At 43.4% G+C, this 25,886-nt stretch overlaps 2 protein-coding genes across 3 annotated transcripts in view; both read right to left on the bottom strand.

Annotated features, from left to right (window-relative positions):
* RIC8B (RIC8 guanine nucleotide exchange factor B) overlaps positions 1-11,121 on the bottom strand; it is a 42,365-nt gene extending 31,244 nt beyond the window's left edge. For both annotated transcript variants that reach the window (XM_084809676.1, XM_084809677.1), the window contains exons 1-2: positions 10,942-11,121; positions 8,304-8,351 (exon numbers count right to left, since the gene is read on the bottom strand). In XM_084809676.1, the coding sequence (XP_084665802.1) occupies positions 8,304-8,351; positions 10,942-11,019 (126 nt within the window). In that variant the 5' untranslated portion in view covers positions 11,020-11,121. The remainder of the gene's footprint in view (positions 1-8,303; positions 8,352-10,941) is intronic.
* A 12,907-nt stretch (positions 11,122-24,028) lies between these two features.
* RFX4 (regulatory factor X4) overlaps positions 24,029-25,886 on the bottom strand; it is a 110,520-nt gene continuing 108,662 nt past the window's right edge. The window contains exon 18 of the mRNA XM_084811884.1: positions 24,029-24,370. Coding sequence (XP_084668010.1) covers positions 24,098-24,370 — 273 coding nt within the window. The 3' untranslated portion in view covers positions 24,029-24,097. The remainder of the gene's footprint in view (positions 24,371-25,886) is intronic.

Genomic DNA, 25,886 nt, shown 5'->3' with positions numbered 1-25,886 from the left:
TGCTGGGGGTTGTAGGACATTTTTCTGCTTAACATACATAGGATTGTGCTAAATTCCTTAGCATGGCTGTAATGCCATGCTAGCTGCAGCTTGCCCACTGACCAGGGAAAGCCACATCTACTTAAGTATCATCTCATGCAGCTTATAAAACGGGCTCTCTGGCCCATGAAAGCTTATACCACAATAAGTGGTTAGTCTTAAAGGTGTAAGATTCTTTGTTGGGTTTGCTGCAACAAACTAACATGGTTTATGGAATTGCCCACCTACACCGACACCCAACATGGATGGCAACTACTAGCCAAAGTGGGTTGGTGTAAGACAGCCTTCCCCAACCTGGCACCCTTCAAGTTATGGACCAATTCCCATCATCCCCAATCACTGATCATGCTGGCTGGGGCTGATGGGAATTGTGTCATCCAGATGTTTTGGACTACCAGGTTGGGGAAGGTTCATTTAAGCTATAAGCTGCTATTGCAGCTGGTGCACAATGCAGCAGCCTGCCTGATTAAAGGCAGCTGTCAGCAAGACCACATCACTCCAGTGCTGAAGGAGTTGCACAACATCAGTTATTTTCTGGGCCCAATTCAAGGTGTTGGCATTGACCTTTAAACCCCTATATGGTTCCGGCCCAATCTATCTTAAGGAGTGCCTCCAACACCAGGGATGCCGCTCAACGAGATTGGCCTCAGAAGGCCTTCTGTCTGTCCCATCACCCAGGACAGCTAGGCTGGTGAGGACTAGGGAGAGGGCCTTTTCTGTGGTGGTCCTCACTCTGCGGAATTCCCTCCCTAGTGACTTCCGCCATGCCCCCTCTTTGATGAGCTTCCACCGGATTTTGAAAACCTGGCTGTTCAGGCAGGCATTTGGGGTGGGTTACGGTTGTTGTTGTTTTAGAGCAATGTTGTTTTGTTCAGCTGATTATGTAAATTTGTTGTATTTTGTGTTATTTGTATTGTACGCTGCCTAGAGTGGCCGGGTAGCCGGCCAGATGGGCGGCTAATAAATCCAATAAATAAAAAAAAATACAGTCACACATCTCGAGAAGCATTTGTAAATATACCATGACAAGCAAGAAAAATGGATTCGTGGCATATTGGTGTCACTCAGGGGCATTGCTAGGTTCTTAAAAGACCTGGGGCACAGGCCCATAACACAAATTTGTGCAATATATCTGAGTCTAAGCGCACATCTAATATATATGTGTGCAAGCGTGGTGTGTGTGCATGTGGTATGCTTGCGTGCATGTATAGATTACATACATACAATTTGTAGTCAGACCATTTCAGCTCAGCACCAAACCTGAGTCAAGGTTTGGAAAAATGTGTCTTTATGCTTCACCAGAGATTAGGGATAGTGACCCCCTAATGGTTACCTTAAACACCTTCTGATTAGGATCTCTAATCTCCTGGGTGGCTTGACAGTTTTTACTTTTTGTTTTAGTCTTTGAGAAAAGGAAACTTTATGCACGGCTAGCGCAAAAACCACTGTCTGAAATTTGGTGGGTTCAGTCAGCTCCACAGGGCCTGCTAGGTCCCCAAATTCCATGAATTTATGTGGAAGCACCAAAAAAAATTATAGGTCTTTCCTTTGACATATTTTCTTGAAAATAGGAAATTTTACCTGTGACTAACACAAAAACCACTGGGCCTAACTGCCTGAAATTGGGCAGGTGCAATCAGCTCCATGGGGGCTACTAGGTCTCCAAATTTAACATATTTATCATACAAACTAAAAAAGTTATGGCCGTTTCTGTTTTCCAATGCAAATCAATGGGAACATGTAAAATAAATGGCAATTAGGACAGCTCAAAATATCTGGGGCACAGCTCAAAAAAGATCCGGGGCCCATGCCCAGGTGGGCCTATATATACATACCCCTGGTGTTGCTGAAATTATACACCTTAAGCTATATGGTGGTGGTTTGGATTCTAGAAATAGAATTCACCTTCAATCCCGTGCTCACAAGGTGGTGGAAGGCTAAACTGTAGAGAGATTAAGGTGTCAGGAGTGCACAAGAGTGGAGATGATGAAGCAAGCAAGAGAGGAGGGTCACATGAACTGTAACCCTCCACAATTAGCTAATTTGCACCTGCTACCAGTGGATGGCAAGCAGAGTTAAACCAACCACCGTTTGTATTTGGTTTGAAAAGAATCTAAACCGTTTCCTTTCTATCTGCATGCCACAGGATTTTGTCAGCACACTATGATAATGGTGAAGATAACACAAAAAGATGTGTAACGTTTTCGCCAAGCAGGTAAGAGTCAAATGGATTTTAGTAGTAAAAAAAATGGATGTCAAATGACTTACTGACTACGAACAACCTGCAATTAAGGCTTTAGTAGGGACAGAATATGAGCTGCCCTTATTAAGTTGCAGATAAGTTCACTTAGTGAGTCAGTGAGGTATATGCCTTGCATCTGTATAGTTCTAAGCTGACTGCCTTCTCAGGAAGCCAGAGTATCATATTTATACTCAGTTCCTGTTTTCATGATTTATACTCTAAAATACAATCAGGACTAGGAAATTAAAGTTTCTCTATGTATTAAATATCCAATAGGTTCTTATTATAGTTAAAAGAAATGTGGTAGAATTTCTCCAGAGGAAGCCCAGATTGCACTGCAGCTGATGACTTCATCTACCTGATGGGGGTGGAGGGAGGACAACAGCCTCCAGGGAACAGCAAAAGGTCTAATTTATTAAACATTAATTACATGCTAGCAGAGCTGAAAAGGTTCCTCCATCATCCAACATTTTTGCCAGGGAGTGTGTGTGGGTTTTATAGATGAACATTATTCACAGGCTTGCCTAAAATATCCACCCATTTTGGGTGCACTATGGTGTCCCTGCCCATTTTGGGTGCACTATGGTGTCCCTGCCCATTTTGGGTGCACTATGGTGTCCCTGCCCATTTTGGGTGCACTATGGTGTCCCTGCCCATTTTGGGTGCACTATGGTGTTCCCACATGACTGAGCTTCTTATTTTCTTTCACTGCTTTGCTTTTGACAGTCTACCCTTGTGACCAAACATCTTGATGCCCTAAAGAGAGGGCAATACTACCAGATAACCTGGGGCACAATACAAAATCCTCAGTCATCACAGAGTGGATATAGACAATGATTTCTAAAGTGGCAACTTGCCAAGGTGTACACATAACACTTTGGTAAGCTGCTCTTCTGCCAAATGATAAAGATTATTTTGTCATAAATCAGGTGACATAATAGAGACACAATTGTTACCCAAGTCAAACATCTAGAGTATAAGTCTTAGCTGTTTGCAGAGGGACAGCTTTCAAACAAAGTAAACTATCACAGACCAACCATCTTAGGGTGTAATGCTATCATGATGATCCTAAGCCTCCAAATTTGGAGGTTTAGGGTCATCCAATCCAGAGCGGGAGGAGCAGCAGAGGTAATCTTTGCTTCCCCGTCCTCCCACTCTACATTTTTGCTAGATGGGCTTTTTTGTCCATATAGCTGGGGCGCTTTGGAGGGAGGGGGGAGGAGGTTGGAGAGGCCCCAGCATAGCTCATGGTCCTGGCCTCTCCAGTCTCCTCCTCGCCCCACCTACCGAAATGTCCCCTTTCCTCATCCTCAGGTTAAATTCCCAGCCTCGGAGAGGCAACCAGCCAGATTCTTTCTGTGCCAGCTACAAGGGGGCTGGGGGTTAGAGTGCAGATTCCAACATCTGAGGTCGGAGCACTGTCTCCAGTCTCAGATCTGGGAATAAGAATCATCATCTGGCCCCTCAGACCTTCCTCATTCATTCATTTATTCATCGATAGTATGGCACATTCACATCACGTTACAATAAAAACATAGAGCATAATAAATATGAAATATAAAATATAGACAGGAAGATCACAAACGTATGTCTAGGTTACAGATATAGTTTTTTGCTTCAGTTGTAACAGCCAGGAAATCAGCAAAGTCTCCACTGTAGCTTGGTTTTGACACTCTGTCACTATGTGTTGGATAGTTTGTTTTTCAGCCCCACAATCACAATCTGATTATGTTATTTTGCCCCATTTATAAAGAGCATCTGCGCATCTACCATGACCCGTGTGAATTCAGTTCAAGGCTGTCCGTATCGCATGGGGCTGGTCAAATCCAGGTGTTTTTTCCAAGATGCAGGACAAGCTTCGGCATTGTGGAGGACAGTTTCCTAGCCAATGTTGTTTCCACGTATTATGGATATTAAAATCATCTTCTAAAAGAATTTTAGCGGTAGAAATGGCTGGATGTCTCGATCTTAGCCTGTTTCACTCCAAATAGGTTACGTCATTTAATATTGGTAGCTGGAGATTGTCAATAATCTTCCGATATTCTTGAAGAAGGGCACTCTTTCGTCTTGCATCCGGAGGTGGTATGTGGCTCAAAACAGCCAGCCAGTATGTGGGAATAGGTCGTATCATCCCACTAATGATGCGTATTGACTCATGCAGTTGTGTATCGATCTTTCTCGTGTATGGACTATTAAGCCACACTGGGGCACAGTACTCTGCTGCTGAGTAAACCAGACTGAGTGCGGTCGTCCTCAGAGTATCCACTGTCGAGCCCCAGCTAGTGCCGCATAATTTGTGTAGAATTTTATTTCTACTTCTCAGTTTGGCAGCAGTCTTCATCAGGTGTTCTTTATAAGAAAGTGTCCTATCCAGTGTGACCCCAAGATATTTGGGATGCATGTTATGATTGAGCCGGTTTCCCTTAAATTGAAAGTTGAGCTCTCTGCCTGCTGATCTATTACAAAGGTGGAAGCATGTTACTTCCGTCTTTGTTGGACTGGGCTGTAACCTCCACTTACGAAAATATTTATCCAGTATGTCTAGATCAGAAGTGAGGACATCTTCAGTTGTCTCAAAGGATTTATGTTGTGTGGTTATAGCCCAATCATCTGCGTAGCCAAACTTCCTAGACTTTGTGTGTGGTATGTCAGCTATGCATAGATTGAAAAGGAGAGGTGCAAGAACTGAGCCTTGTGGCAGTCCACTGTTTAAAATTTTAGGGACGCTGGTATCCTCTCCTATAGTCACAGAGAAAGTTCTTCCAGCAAGCATATTATCAATAAGTCGGGTAGCTTTTCGGCATGAGGTTACTTGTATTAATTTATAAAGTAGTCTACATCTCCACACTGTACCATATGCTGCACTTAAATCTATGAAGGCAACTGACACTTTTTGCTTCTTCTGGTATCCTGCTTCTATATAGGTTGTTAGTGAAAGCACTTGATCAGCGCAACTTCGTGCGGGGCGAAATCCAGCTTGTTCCACTGGAATTATCTGGAGTATCTTCTGGCTAATTCTATTATGCAGAAGCCTTTCGAGAAGCTTATAGACAGTGCTTAGCAGTGAGATTGGTCGGTAGTGCTTTGGTTGGTCATTTATTTTTCCCGGTTTGAGTATTGCGATGATTTTTGCTTGCTTCATCTTGTGTGGTATTATACCTGTTTCCATAATATCCGAAAAGAATTCTGCCAACCACCTTTTTGCATATTTTCCACAGCGCAGGAGGAATTCAGGATGTATACCATCATGTCCAGGTGCCTTGCCAGCTTTTATGTCCTTGAGTGCATTTGTAATTTCAAATGGGGGGAAAGGGCGTGAATATTCAGATTGCTCAGGACAAGTAGTTTTGAGAGCACTAAGTTTTTGTCTAATTTGTCTTGTATGGACTTTGTCCCTTGTAGCTCTAGATGTAGACAATATATGTGCCATGATCTTATTGGCTGAGATGTGTGTCTTATCATTTATTTTCTTCTTGCTTCCCCTAATTTCCATAGCAATGACCATGCTTCTCTACTAGACGTTTTAAAATTGAGCGATTCAACGGTTTCCATCCATTTCTCTTGTCGTGCTGTATCAAGGCTATGTAACAAGTCACCTGCGATATCATGGTGTCCATTTTTAAAAAATTATTGATACAGATTCTCGCAGGTATCATTCCACCCCAGAATATATTGCTTGCGGTATCCTCTAGGAATAGCCTTTCTTGCCGCCCATATAAATGTGCCTCTCTCTCATAATTGTTGGATTTGGGGGAGATACAGCCCAAGCATTTGTCTAGATTTTCAGTAAAAACATCCCATTTCGCCTTCTTGAAATTCCACCTTGGGTGGGGAAAAGATGACACCAGAGGTATACTTGTGCCAATTTCAATCAGGATTAGGCAGTGCTGGCTATGGGGGAAATCTGCTAATACCTGTCGAGAGGTTTTCACTGGCAGTGTTTCCTCATTGGTGGTCACAAAACACAAGTCAGGATTGTATTCCTTTCTCCAAGCTGCCACCTTATATGTTCCTCTGTCCTTTGCATCGAATATCAAGTAATTTGGTGCGATGTGATAATTTAATATAATTTGGTGCGATGTGATATAGCCAGGAGATCACCAGGATTAACTGGCTGCCGTAACTTCAGGTGTTTGCTTCGAAGTGACTGTTCTTTAGCACCACCCAGGAGACACGTGTGACTAAAGGAATGTCACGGACGCGAACAGTCACTGTCTCCAATCTCAGATCTGGGAATCAGAAACATCATATGGGCCCTCAGACCATAAAGGCCATAGGATGGCTCCTTAACTACTTAGGTCTCAATACTTCTTTCAGTATGACTAATTCACATTAACTGCAGATGTATGAATTGGGACAATTGGCATAAAGTTGGTAATTTTGTGATTTTGCAACCACTTCTCCCCTTGTACAGTAGGAAAAGAAGAAAAGATGACACTTTCTTGCCAATTGTTCCACAGTTTTCAAAGTATATTTTGTATCAAAATATACTTTCAGCAGGAGTGAAAATACCCCAGGTAATTGGGCAGCCATGCTTTTAGATATTTTAAGTTATAGTGGTAACATAACCATCACTGCAATTAGACTAGCTAAGACATGATAGCGTAGTCAACTTAATCATACTTTTCACAGGCAAAGATAACCCCTCAAATATCTCTGCTGTGCATCAATACTTATTTCTTGGATTCATCAAGATCTAAAGGGTGTGATTTATTTTTTTAAACCCTTTTTAAATACTATTACCCAACTATTAATATTTTTCTGAATTTATTTCAGCAGCTCTGGCTGTGTTTACAAACTATATGATACAAAGAGAGAGAAAGAGCAAGAACAAAGTTATCTTAGAAAGACTATTTCCCCACTGACCATTTCCAAAAGAACACGTATATCCTGCTGACATACCCTGTAGTACTTCAGCAAATTCTATATTACAAAGTTTATTCATTCATTCATTTTATATCCTGCCTTTCTGCCAAAAAATGGCACTCTAGGCAATTTGGAAGGTCCTTGCTTCCAACATCAGTCATCTGCAAAAACCTATTCTGAAGACTAAAGCTTCCATTTAGGGAAGTCTCTGTATTTTCCTTCTATATTTATTAATTTATTATATTTACTTGCATATATGGAAGCTATGAATACATAAGGGAGCTCCCATTCAGAGGCAAGCCTGCACACTGAAAAATGTGCATTTGGAGCTAATCCTGGCAATACTGCGAACTGGAAAGCCTGCACTCACTGGGATCTCCATCTATCTACTCTTTAAGAAGTACTTCCCAATTCATCCAATATACTCAAATCAGCTCACACAATAATGAAGCTGAACATCCATCCATGTGTGTTTGTAGGACTTTGGATCAGGGGAATGATCCTAGACAAAATGTTTTTGAAGGGAATAACAGAAATTAAAAGAACCAATGTACCCCTAAGGTACAATTTCTTTCTACTAATCCAGGAACTCCACATCCTCACAACTTTCCAGAAGAGCTATTTTAATAAGTTGCTACAGGACAATCTTAGCTTTATGACACAGTGGTTTAATTCATGTTAGTTTTACCAAGATTTATTTACATCATCATTAGCTTCCACACCAAACCACAGTAGCAGACAAAAACAAACCCCAAGAAATGGTCCCTATTAAAGCCTGGCATTGCTCCTCCTCCTTGAACTGTCACCAGCAGCAGTAATTCCCACAGGCTGAGCTGAGGAAGAACAGGGCCATCCCACTAGCCATACTAAAAGAATTAATTTCCCCTCTTCCCTCCCCATTCCTTTTTCTTCGTGTGTTGTATCTTTTAGACTGTAAATCTGTGGGCAGGGACTATCTTGTTTAATTGATCATACATAAGCTACTCTGGGAGCCTTTTTGGCTGAGGAGCAACACTGGAACTCTTCAAATAAATAAATACATAAACACTATAGGGCCAAAGCAATACAAACAGCCTACATATGAAAAACATATGATGCCATGTGGAAACTAAAGAAACTGCACACACTCTTCAAAGGCCAGCTTTAATATGCTTACCTTTCTTTTCTCTTCATCTGATGGTTCAAATTTGAAAGTGGCTCTATTCTGAAGAAACAAAATTTATTCTTAATAACCATGTATCAATAGTTTTCACTTTGAAGTGTATACTTTAGTTTTGTTGGAATAGGTTTTTAATCAAACTTGCATCAGAATCTAAATGAAATTAGAGCTCAAATCTCGTTTTAGGCACTTCCATCTTTGACGTAAACAGATACAGAAATAAGCTAGTTTCTCATTCCTCTACTTTAGTCATGCTTAAAACAGGGAATGGAACTTTGAGGCCTTCATTAATTTCATTTTTAAATTATGAATGATCATTCTAGAGATAGGCAGAGCAATCCTAACCTCCCTTGAATGGGCATCAGAATATGGGTAGGATAGGACAGGAGTACTCCACCACTGACAGAGAGGAGCTCTGCTGGTGGAGTGACACATCCACTCTGCATGCCCCAGTATGCCTGTAGAAAGTAGGTGTAGGAGCTCTGCTAGTGGTAGGCCCTGAAATGGGATGTACCAAGGGCAGCCTTGCATCTGCTAGACCCTTGCATCTGCTAGACCCTTCGCTCCCCCATTAACTACACCAGTCTGGAGGTGGTGCTGAAACCAAGTGAGTGTGTGTGTGGTGTGTGTATGCAATCCATTGATCATGTTGGTTGGAGCTGATGGGAGTTGTAGTCCAAATATCTGGAGGTCACCAGGTTGGGGCAGTGCTCAGCTAATTGTGCTCAGGATTGCACTGTAAAGATAATATGAACAGATATTCATTTGATCAGCAAAGGGGAGCTTGCCAAGACTATGGTGATGGCCTTTTGCTAAGATGGCTTATGAAAAGACATTCATAGAGAAAGGGTCAATAACTGGCTATTAGCCATGGTAACTAAATGCAGACTACAAGAAAGTGGATATGCCTACTAAAATATTCAGCAGTGAAAGTTATTGCATCAGTAGTCTTCAAATAGAGTGCACTAGCCTAACAATTTAATCTCCACATAAATGAGTGGGACTACTCTGTACAAGTACCAATATGTCCTGGTACAAGCTACAGCCTGAATTTTGATCCCAGCTACATAATGCTTTGAGGACACCCCTCAAGAAATAAATATTTCAACCAGGGTCCAAACAGTTTCCTTTAATAAGACATTTTAATTACCTTCACAATACACTAGTGAGCAATGTAGATCAGTGGAACAGTGTTGCTATAGCTGGCAGTCTAGTAACTAGGCAACCACTCAGTGGGCCAGCTGAAGCTTCAAAAGTAACCTTGCTTAGAGCATTCAACCCAGAGGAGGAGCATGAATACATAATGGCTCAATACACAGTATGGAAAAACAAACAGCCATCTAATATAGCTAAATGAGGTGTTTTGCTTTCTGTTCTTCACACTACCAACGAATGCTAGATTGGGGGGGAGGGTTCATAGCTATAGCACTGTGAAAAGACTAGGAATATCAGATACTAATTATTTTAAGGGATCTTAATTAAAAAAAAAAGTCTTGTTACAGAACCTCTGTATCCCACACAACATAATACAGGTCCTTTAAACCTAGCCAACCAAATTCCAATCTATAGAAGAGTGTACCTACTGCCACATAGTGCCATACATTTTTGCTACAACTACCTCTTAAATTTGTTACAGATGTTTGCTTTTTTATATGGCTATACAAGAGAGGGAGCAGGCCATTACTCTAAAAAAACAAAAACAGTATTTTATTAGGAAGATGTGAATTATACTGCAAGATCAAGGTTATTCTTGAGGAAGTCAGAAAAAATGTAGAAACAGCCTATGTAAATAGAAAAAATGTAGGCTGTGGATGAGGATGCGGCCTGGAGGGAGAGGGAACCATAGAACAGATCATGTACATAAGGGGCGGGGCACATAACACAGTACATTGGACAAATAATAAGAATGTTTCTCAAAGAAAATAACGCAAGAACTCCATATGACTTTATACACCGGGGGGGGGGGGAACTGCACGAATTCAAAATAAAAATAAGTGGGGGTGGGTAAGGTAGGAAAAGATGATTCCCCTGCACGCGTGTGTATTTGACAAAGAAGAGAACCCATTCACGGCTACTAAGGAAAGGGCACTGAGGGTGACTCTTATGTCCGCTTACTCGGAAGCCAAGTCCCACTGCGTTCAATGGAGTGGCTTACTCCCAGGTAAGCGTGCGAAGGAGCATACAAAATATTAGGGGCACGCCCCGCCTCCCAGACGGCCATGCGCGGGGGAGGCTACTGGAGGGATCCATCCAGATTCCAGTAGGCTTCAGACGCAACACAACCGCCCGACGTCCGGTCAGCGGCTGCACACTCGGGGAGGGGGCGCCCCGAGAGCAACAGCGGGGCTCTCCCCCGCCCGTCCCGTGCCGGCGCGTCGCATGCAGATGGCCGCTCGCTGCCAGTGGCTTGAGCAGCCAAGGAGGGCCGCCCGTGGGGCTGGCAGGAGCGGCGGCATTGCTCCGAGAAACCCGGAGCGCCTGCGGGGACGGCGGGAGCGGGCGCTACTCCGAGGGCCCAGGAGCGCCTGCGGGGCGCGCGGGAGGGAGCAGGCGCCGCGCGCGACACTGGGGCCCGGCGCGTCCTCAGGGGGCGTCGCCGCCCGGGGAGGCGGGGAGAGCGGCGCGCCGTCGTTACCTGCTCGTTGAAGCGGCTCACGACGCGCTCGGCCCCGTCGCGCCCCCGGACCGCCGCCAGCGCCGCTTCCAGCGCCATCGCGGGGCAGGGCGCGGCCGGGCGGGCCCGCCGACGGGCGGCAGCTTCTGCTCCAGCGGCGCTCGGAACGGCCGCCTCAGCCTCCCTTCCCCTGACCCTTCTACCTTTCACCTCGGGCGACGCCACGGCGAGAGGCGCGCCCGGGCCCGCGGAGGACAATGTCTGCCCCGATTGGCTGGCGGGAAGCCGAGTGGGCGGGTGGGTCGCTCTCTATTGGCTGGATTCTGTTTACCTCGGGAGGAGGGTGCGCGCGCGCAAGAAATAGGCGGGGCGGTTGTTAGGACAGTCAACATTTCCCGGCAAGCTTTGTGACTCTCCTGGGAGGTGCTCGGCGGAGCTCAGTGCTTTGTGGGTCTCCTGGTCTTTCTGCGGGTTAAGGCGGGGCCATTCTTCAAACAAAGGGGCTTTGGGTGGGCGGGGCTCTTGCGTGAGGTCGCTGAATCAGAAATGGCCAGCGCATTTGATGCTATTCGGTCGGGGCTCAACGGAGGCCAAGGGTGGCCGCTTATGCATCGCCAAAAAAAGTGGGCATGCACTACCCCAAAAGAGGAATCATATTTGCACAAAATTTGCATGTGCTAATATATGTGCATACAATTTAGAAAAGAAATGCTGTAATTTAAATAGAAATAAAATGCATCTGATCACAGTAGGAAAGACTGATCAGGTGACCTGTGTACTGTTCCATCTTCTGTGGAGGTGCTCACTGATGATGGGCAATTCAAAGCTTTTGTTCTCTCTTCTCATGGTCCTTCATTAGGTTTGGACAGGAGAGCCCTGCAAGCAGAAGTCTGTCCTCTGTAAAGTAGGACGTGCAGCCATCCTAATTTTCTCTCCCATCATCATGTGTTTAATTTGTGTGTGTGTTTAATGGTGTAATCCTACGCGTGGGAGTAAGTTCCATTAAATTAAATAGTGCTGACTTCTGAGTAGACATGTATAGTATTGCACTGTAAGGGCTAAACTACAAGCTACTTTAAGTGAATATTGTGTGCAGCTGATCCTCACCTTTTTAAACCTCGAAGTTCACAATGCATTTTTTTTCTTTTATTAGCCCCCTCTTTCTGAAGCATTAGCTTTGATAAGACATAGATATGGTGAATTATACCTATGTCAGAGGGCTGATTCTGCAGTGGCAGGGTTGCTACCAATATAACTTCCATGTAGCAGGGGATCCATATGGCTGCAGCAACACCTGGAATTGGCTTCTTTGATAGGTTAGCTTAGTAAATATCCAGGGTGGCCCTGCAGCTTCCCGGGCGAGGTAAGAGGCTGCAAGGCTATGTGATCCAGCGGACCCACACAGAAACTGATTCCAGATGTTATGCAAGGAGACCTGATAATTTGGAATACCTGGCCCTTAAGATCAGCCTTCCCCAACCCAGCCATGCTGGCTGGGGATGATGGGACCTGTAGCCCAACACATCTCGTGGTTTGGGAAGGTGGCTTAAGATTACCTACTGAGGACCTGCAGTACGTTCCCCCATTGTCTGAAGTATTGCAGGTGGACATGAGGAGAAAGAGCCTTTTCCATGGTGGAACCAAAACGATGCCTTCTGTCAAAGGAACTCCATCTGGCCTCATCACTGCTTGCCTTTTGATAAACAACTGTAACAACATATCTCTTCCAGGGAGCTTTTTCAGGTGTTGCTTGTTAAAATGTTTTCTAACTGCTGCTGGTTTTATACCATCTCTGATTTTTTTAATTGCTGCGTTAGTTTCATTTATGAACTCTATATTATTTGATACTGTTTTATATGAAGGGGAGGACAGAAATACTTTAAAAAAGTGTTTTGGTAACAACTATGGCACTGCAGTAATGTTTGAATTTGGCCCTGAGATGTTCATGCATCCTTTTGATGTGGAATGGATTTTAAAAGCAGCAAAGGAGTCTAAGGGCGCAAACCTATGCATGTTTAGACAGATGAAAGCCCTAAAACTCCCAAGCATTCCCTAGCAGGTATAGACTAACAGACTAACCCGGGAGTAAGTCCTATGGAACTCAGTGGATCTTACTTCTGAGTAGACATGCATAGGATTACACTGTAAGTTATCCCTCCCTAAAAGACCAACAGTGCAATCCTATACATGTTTACTCAAACATAAGCCTCATTGAGTTCAATTACACTTACTCTGAAGTAAATGTATATAGGATTGTCGCATTAAGCAGACAGAAACTGGAAATGAGCCATATCTCTAACTTGGAATTTAGTAGACCTGTTGATAAACACATTGACCACCTTATCATACTACATGTGTTAATTAGTGTACCAATGCCAGGATGTCTGTTATCAGCAACTGTTTCTGAATGACCACTGTTAACAATGTAACTGTTCATACGTTCTGCATTTAATTTCCTCAGACCTCACTGTTTACAACCATGTGTAACTCAGGAGTAACTTCGTGCATCTGATGAAGTGGACTCTAGTCCATGAGAGCTTACACCATAATAAATATGTTAGTCCTTAAGGTGCTAGAAAACCCTTTGTTGTTGTTGTTGTTGTTCAGTCGCTCAGTCGCGTCCGACACTTCGTGACCCCATGGACCATAGCACGCCAGGCCTTCCTGTCCTGCGCTCTCTCCCGGAGCGTGCTCAAGTTCATATTCATTGCATCGGTGATGCTATCTAGCCATCTCATCCTCTGCCGTCCCCTTCTCCTTTTGCCTTCAGTCTTTCCCAGCATCAGGGTCTTTTCCAGGGAGTTTTCTCTTCGCATTAGGTGGCCAAAATATTGGAGCTTCAGCTTCAGTATCTGTCCTTCCAATGAGCACTCAGGGTTGATTTCCTTTAGGATGGACTGATTTGACCTCCTTGCAGTCCAGGGCACTCGTAAGAGGCTTCTCCAGCACCACAGTTCGAAAGCATCCATTCTTCGGCGCTCAGCCTTCCTTATAGTCCAGCTCTCACAGCCATACATTACTACTGGGAAAACCATAGCTTTGATTAGATGGACCTTCGTCGGCAAGGTGATGTCTCTGCTTCTTACTATGCTGTCTAGGTTTGCCATAGCTTTCCTCCCAATGAGCAAGCGTCTTTCAATTTCATGGCTACAGTCACCATCTGCGGTGATCTTGGAGCCCAAGAAAGTAAAATCTGTCACTGCTTCTATTTCTTCCCCTTCTATATGCCAGGAAGTGATGGGGCCAGATGCCATGATCTTAGTTTTTTTAATCTTGAGTTTCAAACCAGCTTTTGCACTCTCCTCTTTCACCCTCAACAAGAGGCTCTTGAGATCCTCTTCGCTTTCTGCCATTAGGGTGGTATCGTCTGCATATCGGAGGTTGTTGATAATTCTCCCAGCAATCTTAATTCCGACCTGTGATTCATCCAACCCGGCATTTCTCATGATGTACTGTGCATATAAGTTAAATAAGCAGGGTGACAATATGCAGCCTTGTTGTACTCCTTTCCCAATTTTGAACCACTCAGTTGTTCCATGTCTGGTTCTTACTGTTGCTTCTTGACCCTCATACAGGTTTCTCAGGAGACAGGTAAGGTGGTCTGGTACTCCCATCACTTTAAGAATTTGCCACAGTTTGTTGTGATCCACACAATCAAAGGCTTTAGCGTAGTCAATGAAGCAGAAATAGACATTTTTCTGGAATTCTCTTGCTTTCTCCATGATGCAACGAATGTTGGCGATTTGATCTCTAGTTCCTCTGCCTCTTCGAAACCCAGCTTGTACTTCCGGTAGTTCTCGGTTTGCATACTGCTGAAGCCTAGCTTGTAGGATTTTGAGCATCACCTTGCTGGCATGTGAAATGAGCGCAATTGTGCGGTAGTTTGAACACTCTTTGGCATTGCCCTTCTTTGGAATTGGAATGTAAACTGACCTTTTCCAGTCTTGCGGCCATTGTTGAGTCATCCAAATTTGTTGGCATATTGAATGCAGCACTTTAACAGCATCATCTTTTAGGATTTTAAATAGCTCAGCTGGAATACTGTCATCTCCGCTAGCTTTGTTATTACTAATGCTTCCTAAGGCCCACTTGACTTCACTCTCTAGGATGCCCGGCTCAAGTTCAGTGACTGCACATGGCTACCAGGGACATTCAGATCTTTCCTGTATAGTTCTTCTGTGTATTCTTTCCACCTCTTCTTAAGCTCATCTGCTTCTGTTAGGTCCCTGCCTTCTTTGTCCTTTATCATGCCCGTCTTTGCACAAAACGTTCCCTTGAGATCTCCAATTTTCTTGAAGAGATCGCTAGTCTTTCCTATTCTGTTGTTTTCCTCGATTTCTTTGCATTGTTCATTTAAGAAGGCCTTCTTGTCTCTCCTTGCTATTCTCTGGAACTCTGCATTCAGCTGGGTATATCTTCCCCTTTCTCCCTTGCTTTTCGCTTCCCTTCTTTCCTCAGCTACTTGTAAAGCCTCCTCAGACAGCCACTTTGCTTTCTTGCATTTCTTTTTCTTTGGGATGGATTTCGTTGCTGCCTCCTGAACAATGTTACAGACCTCCGTCCATAGTTCCTCAGGCACTCTGTCTATCAGGTCTAATCCCTGAAATCTATTCCTCACCTCCACTGTAACCCTTAACGTGCCACAAAAACTCACATGGCTATTTTTCATTATCTGTTCCCTTTACTTACAATGGATGCTATTTGTGCAAGGGGTCTCTGGATCAAGACTTTTGTGAAAGTGCTAAAACCTTTGGTTAGACCTCAATTGAAGTTACTAAGTTTTTTATGAGTAAGCGTGCAATCCTATTGGGATAGGCGGCCACCTCTGAGCTCAGAGGCAACTGCCTATCCAATGCAGGGCAGGAGAAGCCTCTGCTCTTCAGTTGCTTTGCATTTATGGCTAGACATCCGATTTCGGCTGTCTAGCCATGGGGCCTTGGAGTACAGGAAGTGGCAACCAGATGACACGTAGGATTTGTTGTACCAGCATTTCCAACTTCCATGCCCCAACACACCCCGAGGAGTGGCAGCCAGACGACGTGTAGGATGTGTCATACCGGCATTTCCAATTTCCACACCCCAACATGCCCCCAGGAATGCCCCCTTTTTGTTCCTCCACATTCCTCTTCCAAGCACAAAGCCGTCCTGCGCTGCCTATGAGGAAGCACAGGTTGGGGTGAAGGTTGGTTCTCAGGGAACTGACCTATCCTATGGCCATCTAGCTGCTGACTAGTGGCCATAGGATTGCGCCTTAAGTAATTTTAATTTAATGAAGACCAGCATCAGCAGCCAATCACCCTCCAGGCAACAGGAGGAGAGAGTGAGTGAGAGCCAAGCCACTTTCATTAGCCAGTTATGACTCATTTGTATTTTCTGCTTTTTGTGTTATCTTGAGTTCTTTCTTTTTTGAGGAAAAAGAAAAATGGGATATAAATATAGTAAAACTTTGGTCTCTCTAGCTAGCTGTTCATCCTAGCCATTCAGGGTAAAATAAGAAGTGTTGGGTTCAATTGACAGGAAGACTTAAATTAAATGATAGAAAAATACCCTCCCTTCCTAGAAAGTATGCCTTTATGTGACATTTATTTATTTGTTTATTTATTTATTTATTTATTTAGATACCGCCCAATAGCTGAAGCTCTCTGGGTGGTTCACAAAAATTAAAACCACAGAGTGCAGCATAAAACAATATAAAATAGGAAATCTTAAAGCCACAATATAACAGTACAACCACAATAAAACCTAGCAGCAGTGCAGAGATTTAACATACAGATTTAAAACACCAAAGCTAAATGATTAGGAAGCTAAAATGCTAAAATACTGGGAGAATTGCAGCCTGATCCTAAATATGTCTTCTTGTGAATGAATCCCAGAGTTCAATGGACTCCTGTGTAACGGCTGCAGCCATGGTTTCTGGGACCAATATGGCACCCACTGGCTGCATCAATCAGAAAGCCATCACACATGTATCTTCCATGACCTGCACTTGTCTCTCTTTAATTTTCCTTTTTACATTTTATCCACTCAGGGTACCATAAGAAGCAATGGCTTTAATCTGTGGGAAGAGTGAAATTAACAGTACCCCCACTTCCTAGGAAGTATGCCTCTACATGCTTGCAGAAGTGAGCGAAAGGACTTCAGAACTGCTGTCTGACCATCCTTGGACTTCAATTCCTATCAGCCCCATCCAGCATGGCCAAATGATCAGGAATGCTGGGCATTGTCATCCAAAACCTCTGGAGGACACCAGGTTGGGGACGGCTGAATGCATTTGTCAAAAAGAGAGGAGCAAACGAGAAGTTGCCTTGTGCTTTCTGGGTTTCATAGAGCACTTAATGTTTGCTTTCCAGATTGCTGCAGGCTGAAGATTTTGAGGCTCTCACTTCAAAGGAGACCCAGCCATGATGGGAGTCCGCAAGAAGGCACTTGCTCATTCAGCAGTGAGTGCTCCATTACTCTGGGAGATGCTAGATTCGCTTAGCAACCTTGAAGAGCTTAGTCATTTCTCTCTGTCTGATGTGTAATTGCATGACTGAACACACCTTGAGGTCACGATGCTGGCAACTCCTATAGAAGCAAGTGCTGAAACATCTTGCCAGAACAATTAAATGCTTAGTTTACAAACCTAGATTAAAAATATAAATAAATCTTAAGAGGAAAAAAGTTCTGGTGATGCTTTAAAGCCAATTCCCAAACCTGCCCCACAACAGAAGTGAACCAAACCACTCAGATTTGGGATGGCTCAGTGGTCATCTAAGCTGGCTAATGCAGGGAGGCATTAATCAGCGGTATGTTTGAGTTCACACCTTTGGGAGCGAGAGAATTTTTAAGAACTGGAATGTGAATGAAAGAAACGAGCTGAATAAATTGTGTCTTCCTCCCCAAAGATCTGACAGAGCTTCTCAGCTGAGTATATGCCATGAGCTTTCTCCATATTAGTTTTAGCTCAGCCTCTGAAAGAGGTGCCTGCCTGTCTCAGAATTTCATGGCTTTTGAGGTCAATCATAACAGAAGTGCTGGATTGGGGAAGGTCAGAGGCCACTTTTGTCAAAGGCTGGTGACCTCCTTCAGCAAGAGGTAGCCTGACAAAAAATTGGGATTCATTTGAGTGAATGTAGTTCTCACAGCTCTTCTCCTGCTGAGTCTCTTTTCCCTCCCTCCCCTCCCCCAAAATTCCCAAAGGTAATTAAAGCCCTTCAGAGTTGCAGGGTTTTGTGTAAAACCCACTCTCTTCATATACCTATAGTGGGGATGTTGAACCTTTTTCAGCCTAAGAGCCGGATTGCATTTCAGAGAAGCTTTCAAGGAGCGCCAGTGGTGGGCTGGGCCAGTGGCAAAAGGGGTGTGACCAAAAGGGAGGGGTAAAATATCGAAGATTCCAGCAGGTTTTAGGGTAAAGCTCTTCCTGCCAGTAATTAAGCCTTAGGTGAGGCATTTCAACCTTTTAGAATCTGGGGGGGCGGGTGCACAAAATCCAGGAAGCCATCAAATGATCAGTGGTTGGGGGGTGGGGGCCAGTGTAAGGGGAAGTTGCCATGTGGGGAACCCTGGATGGCCAAATTGGGACCCCAGGTGGGCCAGACTTGGTTCTGCACCCTGCTGTATGTGATCACACTATATAATGCATTTATCTGTATAATAGTAGTACCAGAAAGAAGGCCTGACTGGATGATAATTTCACAGCATGTGGGATACAGGTTTTAGCAGACAGTGTATGAAAAACCCTCTGCAATCATATTCTCATTTGCTAAGAGTATGTCCTACTATACTAACCAGGGCCTCCCTCCCAGAAAGCACAGACACAATCTGGCTACACATGTAAGAATGATTCTGTGTGAGCTTCCTGGGGAGTCACTTCAACTGAACCCAAAGATTACTGCATTTGTTGGATAATAGGAACAAGTCTGCATGTTTCCAGACACTAGGGGGCAATAGAGAATGTCTTGTTCATTCCCCTTGTGTGGTCTGATTAGTTCCTTTTTCCTGCTCTCTTTCTCTTGCATCTGCAACAAGCACCGTGCAGTCTCTCTAGAGGGGTAGCAAGTAGCCATATTTCATGCCGTTGCTCACTTATATGCACGCACCCAGCATTAGGAGATGGTTGTAGATAGCCTTTTCTGATGACATGTATAAAAGCACTAATAAAATAAGTTGATTTGAACTGACTCTAGCCTGCATTTATTGCCTTCCAATGCTAAATGCTGTGTTGCCACACTTCCTGTATATAAAGCAACTCTGCTGTAAGTCACACCAGACTTTCCAATAGCATCAGTGTGTTAAGATCAGGATGTACATTTGGCATGGAAAAGAAACACAATTTGGAGCAGAGAAATGGCACAAGAGGAAAGGGTTATGCACATCCCTGCCATGTCTGTGGTCTGAATCCCCCCCCCCCCCGCGGTGGCTTTTCCTTTGTGAGAAGAAGGGGAAGGCATTAGGGCTCTGTTACACAAGTTAGTGCACAATGTGACGTTACCCCCCTTTTTTTTCCAGCCCATCCATTGAAGACAAGAGTATGAGAAACAGAGGCATTTAATTAACGTGCACCTTACTTGCCACATTTGTACCAGGTCCTAGAAGGAATCATGCACAATTACTGTTCTCAAAACTATTATGGAATACAGGGACATCAATTTTTGCAGTTATTGTTTATGGTCACAAAACATATGCAGAAGTTATTTTATTTTTTTTTTTGTATGTCCATATGCAAGTGAGCCTAAGAATGAAAAATCAAAGGCTCTATTTTCTGTTCTTTTCTCGTTGCATATTTGTTAGCATATATTTGTTATGACTGTGTATACTCCTTTGAAATCCTAAGATATAAGCAGTTTATAAATACTTGAAAATAATCAATAATCCACAGACTTGTTTAAAAATAGAATTTTGTTAAGAACTCAAAAAATCAGTCATTTCAGCTGTCGCAAATAAAGGACTGTCCTCTGTAAAAAGAAGACACATGGCCACCCTACGAGAAAGGAACGGGAAACTTTCCTTATATGAACTTGTTAACTTATATTAGGATCCAAGCCTATGTTTTCAATTTTCTTACTGCACACTATCTGTTTTCTCCTGGCATGTAGTTTGAGAATTGTACTACATTGTTAAAAAAAAGTACCACACGTTACCTGCTTACAACTAAAACTCTTCAAATAAATTAAGCTAAGATTCTTGATTTCATGGATTTGATTTTTTTTTTATTTAAGTGTGAAAATCCTTCATATATCTTGGGTAACTGTACAAATAACACATTTCCATTGTAACCATAAACACGGTTATCATCACTGTCGAGTGCTATCAAATATTTTATTTACAAAACAATTATTAAAATGCCTGATGTCATATCTCCTTGTAATTATACCTTACCCATAGGGTAATAAGTCCACCATAATTGCTTGGCACCTTTTTTATAATACAGAAGCAAAAACCCCTATGTTAATAGTTTTCTACAAAAAATTCACAAAGAACTATGAATCTGACCAAAAATACCAATGAAAAAAGTCTCCCAAAATACAATAATTTTCCCCACACACACACATAACATAGAATAGGTCCAAAGGCACAACTTTGACATTTGCGTAAATGTATGGAAATATCCTGGCAAAGGAACCAGGAAAGCAGTTTTCATACCAAGCTCCAGGGAACAAAATAATTTGTTCTTTTTTTGTGTATGGTAACTCTCATATATGTGGTTTGCTCTGCAATATTAACATGTGGCTTTCTTGGTTTCATTAGGTTGGGTGCAATCCTACCTGCCCGGCACAACACACGCGCGCGCACACACACACACACACAGGTCTGCTCCATAGGAGCCTGTATAGCTCTCCCTTCCCAACTAGGCTGCTTTTGTTCCAGCTGCCATGCTCAGGGCCGGCCCAAGACATGTTTTCTGCCTGAGGCTAAGGAAAGATGTCCAGCATCACAACCCCAGTTCCATGTAAAGAAGCCAACTGGACTGGCAAGTGAACCTTCAATAATGGTGATAGGACAGCAGTCTCCACCGCATCAGGCTATGTGGCACACTCAGCTCTGCCTTCCAACAGTGAGGGAACCACAAGGGGGCCCAGGATGGTCAGGTGGTTGCAATTGCTGCACTCCCAAAGCCCCAACATCCATTGTCTGAGACGGCCACCTCACTCTGCCTAATGGTAGGGCAGGCCCTGGCCATACTGCTGCGTTCACAACATGGAGGCCAGGGTGTTCACTCCACGGGGCTCTTCTGTACCTCCCCTTCCCTAGACCTCACAGGCTACTCCAAGGGAAAGCAGGAGTAGAGCCCCACATGGGAGCCTGGGGAAGAACCAACTGCTGGATGTTCCCAAGAGTACAGGTGTGAATGTGTGGAAGGACCTCACCTTGGAGTGAATAGCTTGGCCAATGCTGCATGCCTGCTAGAACACTAGAGCTGCCCTACAGGAGATGGTATGCTGGCTCCTATGGGGTTTTCATACACGCTCTCATGGATGCTCTACATGGCTGGGGCAACCAGAATTTCCTTCCTTGTCATTATGGACCCATAACCATGCAGTTGTACAAATACTGGTAATGTGCTATGAAACACAGCCAACATAAGGCAGTGTGTCATTCAATGCTACATGTCTTCCTCTGGTCAAGGTATCACACATTTGATCAATAGAAAGGTGCATCGTGATACAAAGTGGATATAACCTGGAGCCTATATAAACACTACCACATGCCATTTTAAGAAGCCTCAGAAAGGAAACTGAGGACAACAGATAATCCAGCAGAACATCCCCTAAAGAAGGGAAGAACTTTGCTTCATTTACCTTTAGCTAAAAATAGGGACTAGTTTTCTCTCCCCAACAAATTTCCTTAAAGATAATTTAAACATGATCTTCTCTACATGAGGCTTTTATTGTGCGCTCGTGATTGGTCACTCGTGGAAGTTTGCAGGTCCTTTACACAACATCATCAACCTCCAGAGCCTCTCCCATCCTTTGTGACCAATATCGCGGCTTTTTCCTTAATGGGGAAAATGCAGTATTAAATCCAGGAAGCGCGATATTGCTGTATGCAAAGTGCACAATTGCGCTATATCACAGTGCCATCTAGTGGCTGTTTAATGAAATGTATAGAACTTGCAGAAAAAAGAAATCGTGGGAAAAAAGCAAGGGAAAGCACATGTAAAGAAGCCTATCGTGATCGCACAAAGAATCTGGAAGCAGAAGCCCCAGTAAAGCTGCAGGATAAAAGCATGGTGTAGAGAAGCTATAAAACTGGCATAGTACAGGACCAAAGCAAAAGCGTGACAAAGGGTACTAGAGGAGGTAATCTCCTTGCAACTCAGAAAGTTGGTTTGAGCAGGTATTTGATCAGTTCAAGTCACATGGGGTAATGGTACAGGCTGGGCATGGTTTGCTTTTTCCTTAACTGCACAGCTTGTCTTTATTTGGTTTGTTTCATTCTTTGAACATACAAGGACTCTGATGTTATGCACCTTGTTTTGTACCCACTCGCTGTTTGGGATGCATCATAGTCAGGGCTGTGTGCGCTGTGCACTACAAAATAAGTTCCAAAATTCTGTGCCAAGAAAAAGCAAATTTTGCAATCTGAGTCCCTTACATAAATTAAGGACATTTGCATATGGTTTCTCAATTTGCACAACTTATTCTGGAAGCTAATAATATTTTGCACTGATATGTCACACTTGGAGTGTTCAAGCAGTTCACTTACATTATCAGTCATCCTTACAAAAAGCTGGAAGGATAGGCCAGTATTACTATCGCCGTATTACAAATTGTGGACTGGGCTACGCCGAGAGATAGTGGCCTGCCTAATGCCATGTTGAGGTACCGCCTGTGGAATAGAATGTGGTTCATGCCAATACCTATCAAGCTGAGGGAAGGATTTAAAGCTCATAGGCAGGAGGGGGCTGCTATATCCTCCCCTCATCTGTGCTCCTTCCCAAATTGCCTCTCCCCAGATGTTTTTATCCTCATGGGGGTTATTTCCAGTTTTAGAACTGTGCTGAAAGGGAAATAGCTGGGGAGGAGCGTTCTTGGGCAGAGGAAGCATGGATGAGAGTAGAGTTTCTACTTCCCTCCCACTTTAAATTCTTACCATTCTCTTTAGAGGAAATTGGTAGTGACCCAACTGTAAGACAAGGGTGTGCTGCAGTTCTGTCACTCTGCTTCTTAGAGAGTTGATAGCCCAGACAAAATTATAACTGGGGGCTTCTTCGATAACGCTCCTAGTTGCTGCACCAGACTTCTCAAACCCGGTGCCCTCCCGATGTGTTGTGCGACTAAAACTCCCACAATTCCCACTGGAGATTGGCCATGCTGGTTTGGAATTATGGGAGGTGTAGTCCAACACATTTGGAGGGTACCAGGTTGGGAAAGGCTGTGCTACATTATGCTAGCTGCTAGTTACAGGGGATGACAAGATGCTATACAATGCCCTGAAGCCTTGGCTTCTGGCCATGGGAAATCCTCATCTCCTCCTAGCTCTGATGTTTTATTACCATGTCCCACACACTACCAGGCTTACCTTCCTATCCTCAGTGGCTAGAAACGTCCTTTGAAAATGAAAGACAAGGTTTTGGGGATGCTGATTTCTCCATTACTGCACTTGTGTGGTGTGATGGTAGAAATGCAGACTCCACACAGCTCTGATTACAAATTGGGACTAAACGTGGGACAATGGGAGAAATCTTTATGGTAGTTTGGTGCAGCTGTGGGTTAATGAGGGGAGGACTGACTGTACTTTGTGACAGAGTTGGACTGGATCAGTTTCAACTCCCTTGTATCTCTGTGATTCTCTGAGGAGCTGCGATGCAGGCAAAATCACTACGCTCTACATTGCAACTGCCATGTTTATGAAGGGGCAAATCCATTCAGATACAGCAACATTCAATGGTTATCAAGATGGTAACTAACTCAGGCCAATTTCATGACATCTGTAGAAAGCACAAAAATAAAAGGCACACCTTGGCCTGCATCATGCCTTATAGCAGCAGTAAGAACTTGCTTGGGCGGAGGAACCATTGAACTGGTCTACAGCCTGCTGTGTTTATAGTCACGTGGCCAGCATGTTTTCCATCTTTATGGCTGTTAAAACTGCCCATGTAAGACTTCCATTAATCTACCAGCCAGGCATAAAAGGTTTTTTTGTCTGTCTTTATTAAATATATAAGGTTGATTACTATTACCAGTCGTTTTCATTTTGCCCATCCTGTTGTGGCTTCCCCATTGATATAGGCAAAGCCGGGAAAGTGTTGCATGTGCTCATATTCAGAATTTCTCCGTGTGGTCAATGGCGTGTACATGTCACTGGAGTTTCCATATCGTGCAGAGTGCATGGGTGGACTTGTGTAGCAAGCATTCGCCGTGGGGATCTCTGGCCAGCGAGGCGTCACCGGGGTTGGATGTAGTCTTGGGGTGCTGCTCATCAAACAGGGCTCCATCCGTGAAGATGGGCTGTTGAAGGGGTACTAAGGACATGAAATTACATTGTAAAAAGGTTAGGCACACACACACACACACACACACATATATATAAGGAAGGAAAATGTAAGCCGGATCAAGCCTTTTGTAGTGGCAAGACTCGAACAAGGATTCTGTCAGGGCCTCCTCAGCTTTTAACAGGGTGCAGTCCAAAGTCACAAGAAACATGAAATGGACATCAGCGGTGGCTCAAGGCATTTTAGACTGGTTTGCAACAAATCCACCCTTTGCTCAAGCCATCAAACACCTAATAATAAATATTAATATTAATACTAAACATTTACATTATTATAATATAACTTACTTATTCTATTAAATTATAAACCTAGAATTCCACACTGAATCATAAAGTGCAATATAGTAAAGTGTGATATTGTAATTTAGCTGAACATTAACACAGACTGCTTGCTTGCACTTTTATACAATCACTTTATGATTATTTGGTGTTTGGTTTTGAGATGGGGGTAAGACTTGTTGTAAACCATCGTAGTTTTAGGGCAACCTTTTTTCTATTTTCTTTATATTTGGAGATATTTTGGAGACTAAAGTTAAAAATCCAAATGGCAGCCCCCGCCCACACTCACTTAAACATCCATGTAATTAAATAGTTGACAATGTTATATCCTTTAAGTTGTCCCAATTATGCTCCTTGAGGATGCTACTTTACTTTTTCCCAAGGTAGGACTGGATCTATCTGGCTGACAGGAGAGAAGCCTTCTCTCGCTTGCTTCTCCAGCAACAAATACTTTGCATGGGTGATAAATTTTTAAGATCCAGCAAGGGCACTTTTGAGTCTTTGCTTAGCACTCCTGTAACTCCAAGCCCTAATCCTGCAACTATACCAGGTCAACTGGTCAAACAGAACAGATGAGGGCACAAGTGGAAGTCTCATCGTATGGGAGCCTTGGTGTAAAGGAGACACCTTTTTATCCAGTTCTTTTCAATTTAAAAACCAGGATTATGCCTTTAAATTCACAATCTGCAAAAGAAATTCTTTGTGGTGGGTATTGAAGTGGGTGCGGGTCTGAAAGAAGGAAAGATGTGTGTGCATTTTCCACTTTTTTATGTAAAAATCTTTTAAAGTACTAAGACAAGCCATTGCTGAAGAAGAAATATTTCACCAAAGAAATACACAGCCTTGAGCACACTTTTTAAAAAATCAAAGAAAGAAGATCTCTCCCACTACAATCAATGGCACTTAAAAGTGCTTATTTTGGACTGGGTTTTCTTTTATGCAAGGACAATACAGAAATGATGGTGCTCTGTTGTTGTTATTATTAATAGACTCCTTTCTCAGAAAAAGACCCAAGACATCTTACAACTGGGATTAAAACATAAAAAATGGAAAACAATTTAAAACAGCTAAAAATGATACACAGTAAAATACCAAGACCTGATAAATCAACTAAATCAAAAATTTAAAGTCCCATAATATGCTGTCAAATGCCTGGAAGTGGAAGAAAGTCTCAACCTGGTGCAGGAAAGATAACAATATTGGCACCA

Source organism: Heloderma suspectum, chromosome 7, assembly GCF_057233095.1.
Source record: "Heloderma suspectum isolate Gila_16-S chromosome 7, 16-S_ref, whole genome shotgun sequence".
In the NCBI taxonomy this organism is placed as follows: domain Eukaryota; kingdom Metazoa; phylum Chordata; class Lepidosauria; order Squamata; family Helodermatidae; genus Heloderma; species Heloderma suspectum.
The sequence above is the reverse complement of the archived record's forward strand: the minus strand, read 5'-3'. Positions and strand labels throughout refer to the sequence as shown.